Source organism: Atractosteus spatula, chromosome 6 (genome assembly GCF_055471065.1).
Source record: "Atractosteus spatula isolate fAtrSpa1 chromosome 6, fAtrSpa1.hap1, whole genome shotgun sequence".
In the NCBI taxonomy this organism is placed as follows: Eukaryota; Metazoa; Chordata; class Actinopteri; order Semionotiformes; family Lepisosteidae; genus Atractosteus; species Atractosteus spatula.
In genome coordinates this window covers 38,701,703-38,710,068 of record NC_142711.1, presented here as the reverse complement: position 1 = coordinate 38,710,068, position 8,366 = coordinate 38,701,703, and the positions used below count along the sequence as shown (strand labels likewise).

The following is an 8,366-nucleotide window of genomic DNA, read 5'->3' as shown; positions in this document are numbered from 1 at the left end:
ATGACAAAATATTGGTCCCCTGGACAGAATCGTGGTCAAGATCAGGATTATGGTGTCATGGTTCGGTTTAAAAGAACAAGTAATAGGTTTAGTCCATGCTGAAAAGAGAAGAAAGAAAACAACGTTTTGGCTGTGGAACCTTCTTCGGGGTTTAGGCTGGATTTAGTTCATAATAAGGATTACAGAATAGAGAAAGCCATTTGGCCCAGCTTGCCTGCTTGAACGCTAGCACTAGATTATTTATCTAAGAATCCAAAGTAGCAGAAAAAAAGGAGCGCAAAGCTTGATGTTGACATCTGTAAATGTTATTGTCTATATTGGCTATTTACCACTTTCACTTTTACCACACCTACCATGGCTGTCTCTGGAATGTTTTCTTCTGCTTAAACAGCATGAGAACATGGTAAACAACACACAAGCTCATACAGTATATTAGGCTACAAGACACACATCTAATTTTAAATTTAAAAGTGAAGTAAAATCTTACTAATTCTCTATTTCCACCTTAAGAAAATTAAGGAGCATGAGAAACGTGACTCACAAGAAGAGCCTCTTTGGCCTGTCTTGCTCCTTTGATTGTATGAATCAAAATCAAAATGAATCATTCAAAATGAGTCCAGAGTTTTGGCCACAACCATGTTGCTATGAAGCCCATCCAGCTGCTCACAACTCATTGTGAGAAAAAGAATTTCCTGTTCTCCATCATAATGTCTGTTTTAGTTTCAATTTATGATTCCTTGCCACTCATCTTTCACTGAACCTGAAGTAGTTCCATGGGTTGACCCTATCTATAACCCTTAGAATTTTATCACCTCTTATCAGTTCACCTGTTCTACACAGAAGAGATTTAGCTGCATTACAATCAATCAATCAGTCAAATAAATAAATAAATTACCAAAGGCTTTTCACAAATTGTGAACTGCACAGGATTATGAAGAAGTTAATACTACAGTAAACTAATGGGTTTGTGGTAAATTAACTATAACAGATCTTTGACAAGGGTTGGCCATCGTGAGTCTAGCGTTCCAGGTTTCTGATGTCATAAGCTGCCAGGATATCCAGGTTCGGTGTTGGATCCTAGCAGTGGGAATATAAAAAGTTGTGAAAGTGTGTAACAGTAACTGGGAGGAAGAAAACAGTTTGAACTAAATAAAATGATGTAACATAATATGAACATTGGCAGCCCTATTAGGGGCTATTAGGGAAGTCATTCCACAATTTAGAAGCCCTGTATTTAAAGGTTTTGCTGTCAAAAGTTATTTGGTAAATTCTCTCCACTACTAGGTAACTCTTGGATTGAAATGCTGTATTAAGTGTGTATTTTGTTAGCAATTCACTTAAATATGGAGGAGTCCACTCCTATAATGAACTGGGAGCCAAAGAGGCTAACATTTGAGTTACAGTCTTCTTTTTTTTAGAAATAGCATTTGAAAGCTAGTCTTGTTATGTGAATATGTACGTATATTGTATTGTATAGATATACATATTATATATTCTCATATATTGTATATGAAAGTTGCCCGAGACCATAAATCTTAGTTATTGCTCTTCTTTAAAGTTTCAAAATAAAAATATTTCAAAATAAAATAAAATGGTGCTTTTTATCCACCATTAGATAGATAGATGAAGACATTGAAGAATTTGCATAAAGACTCCAATACCGTTTTTGTGTAGCCCCCTGCAATTCATAATCATTCATGCAATATGAGCTTATGTTCCTATTTCACTGCATTCATCAGCATTTAAATTCCATTTATCTAGTGTCTTCCCAAACCACGACTTGGTCTAAGCTTTGTCACTCCCATACAGTTGCTTTCCTAAATGGGTTCAGACAGCAGTGCAAAGCTCCACTGCAAAACTGCATAACACTTTAAGCTGCAGATTAGAACATCCATCCAATCATTTTCTAACTGCGTCATCCAATACAGGGTCACAATAGAATTGGACCCACACACAAACATACACACTCACCCCCAGAAGCCAACTAATGTACCAGGATAGTGAGAGGAAACAAGGTCCCAGAGAAAACCCATATAAACATACAAAATTCCAGATAACAATCTCAGGTCTGGAATTAAACCCAGGTCCCTACTGCTGCTAGGCAGCAAGGATAACCACTGTACCATCATGCTACCCCCTGATCAAGCATCTAGTTTTAATTTTGATTAAATGTTTTGATTTCAGGGAAGCACAACAAGAACATTGTTTCAAATCTCATTTTATTTCTTATTTCTCTGTTTTTTAGTTAATGCGAAATATTGTTGCTTTAATATTTGGTTTTACTTTGCATTGTAAAGTAAATATGTAAATGTTTTGATCCCCTGTCTGATGTTGCCATTGGGCTTAAAGAAACTAAAGCAGATCAAGAGAACACAGTAAAGAGAGTACAGATAAATGCTCAGATTGGGGTAATGTAGTTAATAGAGTACTACAGGAATAGGGACCGGGACCACTCACATTCCCTAATGTTTATCAATGATCTAGATAGTGGTATTGTTAGGAGACTAGTCAAGTTTGCAGCTGTTACCTGAATAGTAGGATCAGCTAATGCTGTACAAGTAGAAAATGAAATTAAAACAGATTTAGATGAAGGCTGGGCAAACACCTGGCAGATGACATTTAATGTAAGCATGTACACAAATATTAATGCAGTGCGTCAGGATATAGGGTAAAGTTGTAGAGAGTGTCATTTTGGATAAACCTCCCTGGACTTTCCATTTTATATGTTTGTAGTAGAGGGATTTCATAAGGAGGGGCTGGTTCTGTGTAGGGTTTCCTGAATTAATTGAGCGCAAGTGATGTTCATAGTGTATATAATGGTGAGTTATTTGAGCCAAATTGCATGCTGTATGGCAGAAAAAAATAGAAACCTTTTTTGATGAGAATATTGAACTGCAGGGAAATTTAAGACTGATTTTTTCCTTCTACCATAAGACTGCCATAGTAAATATACATTGTCAACAGTGACTGGACGATTCATCAAGACTGAGGTAAGTATCCAAACATATGGACCATAGTATCAATACAGAAACAGACATAGAAAAGAAGTATCATCTGTAATCATCATCAAAAGTTTGTATCAAATTTGTGAGAGGGGGATCCGATTTAAAATCTCCTGTTCACTGGGTCTTTTTTCTAAGTACAACATTTTTAAACCTGATATCCAAAATATTGTCTGATTTATAATGTTGTTTTATTCATAAATTAATACACTTAGTAATAACAGACTGATGAAAAGGTGTATTTATTGAATGAATGCACTTCCCAAAGCCCCCTCTCTCAGATTAAATACTCTTGTTAACACTTCAGTTTAGAGCTCCATCAATAAATGTACAGTATATAGAGTGACTTTTCTGTCACTTTATTAATACTTCAGAAATTTACTAAACATACAAAGTGTTAATAAATCCTGCTTGCAACACCTAATTTAATGTGTTACGAACATGTTCTGGACTGAACCCCTACAAAATCTTACTGAAAGTTTACCATGGTAAAACTGCATGACATTACCAGGGTCCTCCTAGGTTTCCCATACTTATGCCCATACTCATACTGTACTTATTCCCATTCTCATCATACTTATAGACTGGCTTTAACATGGTTTCTTAAAGTATGAATAAAGCTTTATGATTTCTTTCTGTACTTCAGTATGCTTTCTCTGTGTTGCATTACAATTTACTCTGCTTGTAACATGGTACACCACAGTAAAGCTACAGAAGGGGAAGCACACTGGGCAAACCCAACAGCATACAACAATTGGTAAAACCCTCCCTCATCATCTCCACATTAACACTCACCTTAACCAAAACTGGTTGTGAATTCACCATTCTCTGTTAAAATATTCACCATCAAGAAGCACAACAAAATCTACTGTATTGCATGCAACAGAAAAACAGGTTCATGTGGAGAAAAGGAAACATGAGCATTGGCTTGATAGCCTCTAATTTTGCTACATTTGAGATGAACTTTAATAAATGTTCATTAAAAGGTCAAAATGCAGGAAATGTAGGAAAATGACACTTTCCTTTTTCATACATGGCATTAAATAAATGTTTGCAAAAAGAGCAGAAAGGTCTCCATCATCAAAAAACTCCATCATCATAAAAGAAAAAAAAACCCTTCAACTTAGCCCCATTATGAATATGAGGAACAAATAGACTTTTCTGCAGTCTTAATCACTTTACACCCCTTCCTCCATCCCATCAAGGCCACTGCATCACCCCCTTGGCTCCTCTTCAGAGTCCCATAGTCCAAGTGTTATGGCCAAGCTACATTTCCTCCAGCCACTGCGGTTTTATTAAGTTGCCAAAGCTGTAAAATATTGCACACCAAAGGAAAAACAACCACTGCATACATGTGTTCAGCATCATCAACCTGTTACTGTGTAGTGCAGACATGCTGGATGTGCTCTTCCAACAGTGAGGTATTAAATAGTAGAGCCTGCACAACAATGCACTCTCCTTATCACAGTCCTATCCAGTATGAAGATCAATAGCACCTTGGATTGAACACAGGTATTCTGTATGTATGCTGCTTGCTTCCTGTACTGTATGTAATTTTCACCTTGTGATCCTATAAATCAAAAGTGCGATTGTATTGTCCTTTTATTTCTAAAGTATTTTCTTGCATATGTTGAACAGACATTTCTACTTATCCTGTTTAGTCCAACACATTGTGTCTGAAAATACTACTGTAAACTGAATTACACAAGGGAATATATCAATGTTACACTTTTTAACAATATAACACCTGAGCACTGCCTTTTATACCATGTGCACTGCTGTCTGAATGATCCTATGTCCCTTCCCTGGTGTGAATAGAGTTAGAATTCTAAACAGACATCTAAACACAGTTAGCAGACAACTTCAAGTTCAAATCCAGACAAACACGTGCTTCCAAAAAACTGAGACAACTTACGGAGAAAACAGTGGGAAAGAATCAGTCTTTTTCTCTAATGTGGGGATTTAAACAGTGCTTAATCTTCCTAAGATGTAATACTAATTTATTCTGTTAAGAACCAAAATCAGAAACCCACTTTTTCCCAGTAAAGGCCTAGAAGCAGAGCCATACTAACTGATATACCACCATTCTGCAACATTTCATTTATTAACCAGTTCCGAATATCATACTCCTTCAGTAAAGTAATGTGTTGAAATCAAGCATTTAATTTCATAATAACACTAATAAAAAGGATACAACTGGCATAGTCTCATTTAGAGTAAAAAAAACAATTGGTCATGATGAACCTTGTACCACTTATGTACTGCTTCTTTTATCATTTGCTTAGCTTTACTGTTCCCCACTATGCATTATGTTTGATCACCTTAATGCTGTTCATTTTCCTAATGTATGATTACAGGTAAGAATCTAGATTTTATTGGTAGCACAGTAAAGACATACAGTATTTGCACTAGTTGATCCTGATGAATGACAAGAGGTATTATAACTGCAAATAGTTTTGAAGGATCCATTCAAAAAGATGCAATACAAACCTTCATAAGATATTCTTTGCAGTTCTGTAATTTTTTGTTCTCATTTTCTGAGTCACATACCACACATTGCAGTGACAAAAATAAAATGTGACATAAATAAAGTGAAAGACATGAAAATATTTCATTCTGGTTGACCAGCTGAAGGAAACTATAACTGCAATACACCCAGGAGGACAGGTCAGTAGTGTGAGAATGTAACACTTTCCCATCTGTTTTTTAAAGGCTGTAAAATAAAATATTTTACTTTACTGGACAAAATGTTTTTTTCAGTCACATCTATCCAGCTGACTGTCAAGTGTGACGACTACTTAAAACAAATCTTTAAAAACATAGTTCAGACACAAACCATCTGAGAAAAGGGCTCTCATTAATGTATCACAGAAAAAAAGTCAATTTAAGGGAAGAAAATCTTTCAGAATTTCAGAATTAAAATTGCAGTTGTGGATAACAATTCTCGATGTGAAACAGACCTACAGGGCTTTGAAAAAGTATTTATTCCCTTGGACAATTCCCACATTTTGTTGCTGTCTGTTCTTGCCATCAAGACACTTTTAAATAGGACTTTGCATTTAGAATATTTACAATCTACTCCAAACTGAGAAATCTAGAAATCCCTAAATGGCCCCTAAATACATTTTGCTGGCACAGGTGAGAAAAGAAAAAAAAGTAAGAAAGAGTAGACTACTGAAAAAGACTCATCTTAAATCCTGGATGTAACAGACTATAGATGTAGTGGGTGGTTTTATAGTTAGACAAGAGAGAAAACAAAAATTTTGTCTAAACACAAAGCCTACGTAAGTGCAGGGCAGTTAGTCCAATACATCAGATCACTGAGTCAGCACTATTCCAGCAAGCATGGTGGTGGCATCAACATGTTATGGATTAAGAAGCCGAGGGAAAATCGATGAAGCAAAGTACGGGTGCATCAAAGGAAAAATCTGCATGAATCACCATAAAATCTAAATTGCACTGAAAACTTCAGCATGTCAATGATCTGAGGCTCAATACCAAAACCATACCGGAGAGGTATGAGAAGAAGAGAGCAATTGTCCTTGAGAGGCACAGTTAACATGCTGATTTAAATCCAATTGAATACAGTATGTATGGTGAGACCAGGGGATTGCAGTCTATCTGGAATGCCAAACAATCATGTCAGAACTGGAGCAATTTTCCAAGGAAAAATCTTTAAAGGTGGTACAGACTTCTCCAGAATACTGACAGTAGTAGCTGTTGCGAAAGGTGCTTCCACCACCTTCTGAAGCTTCTGATAAAAGATGCAGTACATAAGTGGCATAGGAGTATGAATCAGTCATTTTATTTTGTATATATGTATGAAATTTGTATTTCTTTTAATCAATGTAAATTAACTGACAATCCCTTTTAAATTTATATATCTTCGTTGTAAGTTATTCTGACATTCAATCTTCTTCTTGTTTAACAGTGCTCAAAAGTTTTAAATTAAAATGTTAATTTGTAAAAAAATAGCCTATATGATCTGTAATTAATGAAAATGGGAGATTATTGACAGGGGGTGAATACATTTGCAAGGAATTGCCCATTATTGGTTGTGAGTATTACTATCACATCACTAGAGGTTGCACTAGATTTTGCTTAATGAGTGGTCAGGTATATATCAAATTCACCCATTTTTATGAAAATGTGTTCTACTTGGGTAATTAGTGGCTTATTTGTTCTACTAATGACCTAGACTATACTTGTACCTAATACTAAACTATATACAGTACTTGTACCTTGCCATCTTTGTTTTTTTGTGTGTAGAGTTGCTTCATTCAAGTGATCCTGTACAGAGATTGTGAAATATTCCAGAAACATTTCTCACTGCTAATACCAACCAAACTGCTTACCTTAATGACCAATGTTTTTATATTCCAGAATAACTTTTTAAAAAGATGCATATTATGGACAGACTTGCTGTAGAGTAATGTTTAGAGTAAAGTTCTACATTATGAAGACCTGGCATACCTCTGCCTCCCTTAACCCTTAATTTGCCCTGTAGAGATAAAATACAATTTTTCTGTCTTAAAGACTTTGTTTTTTCAAGACAGAAAACAAAGTATTTTCTAAAACTGCATTCACAAGTTGTAAACACTTCCAACTGATTAACAGCAGAAAATGAGAAGTTAGCTTCACTGGTTTGATAAGTCATAGTGAGCCAAGCAGATCTCTCCTGGGCATACAACAATGCCCAAGAGAAATTTGAAAGATTAAAGGCTGAAGTCCCATTTTGCTGTTGTTTCTGAAAAAAAACTTTAACACAAACATTCCAGTTGCAGTATGTTTTGGGGGCATTCATAATGTTTGGCATAGTGAGCAAGTTTCGACAAAGTCTAATGATAAATACTGGAAAAAAAGTTAATATCTTTTCCTTGATATTATTTAGATGAATAAAACAGTCCTCCGTATGCTTATTAGAAATGAACCATGTTAAAATAAAGTAAATTTCTGTATTTTGTTGCTCGAGTGCTTGTTTACATCTTGCGGTTATCGATTACGGACATCAATATGGGGCCGCTGGGTGCAGGGCTGGGGGAAGACAGGTCTGGGTAAGGCTGCAGGCCCATCTGCTTGTTGTCCTTCAGCTTCTGAATGACAACTCTGCAGAACTCCTCTGCCTGCTTGTCACAGGTGTCCAGCAGCTGCCTGACTTTGGCTGTCCTGGTGGGCTTGGTGGAGATCAGCTCGTAGTCTTCTCGCATGAGGAGCTCCCTGGACAGAAGGGCATCCAGGGACTGGTTCAGGCAGGCCTCAGTCATCTGTGTCACAATGTCCTCCCTCTTCACCTGGATCCACTGAGCGGCTGGGCCTGGCTGTGTACACTGCGGGACAAAACCTAAAACGAGATTCAGAAGATTG

The 8,366-nt window shown here is 36.4% G+C and overlaps 1 protein-coding gene across 1 annotated transcript in view; it reads right to left on the bottom strand.

Annotated features, from left to right (window-relative positions):
• Positions 1-3,229: 3,229 nt before the first annotated feature.
• The window catches only part of ripk2 (receptor-interacting serine-threonine kinase 2), a 31,354-nt gene continuing 26,217 nt past the window's right edge, over positions 3,230-8,366 (bottom strand). The window contains exon 12 of the mRNA XM_088919134.1: positions 3,230-8,343. Within this exon, the coding sequence (XP_088775260.1) occupies positions 7,982-8,343 (362 nt within the window). The 3' untranslated portion in view covers positions 3,230-7,981. The remainder of the gene's footprint in view (positions 8,344-8,366) is intronic.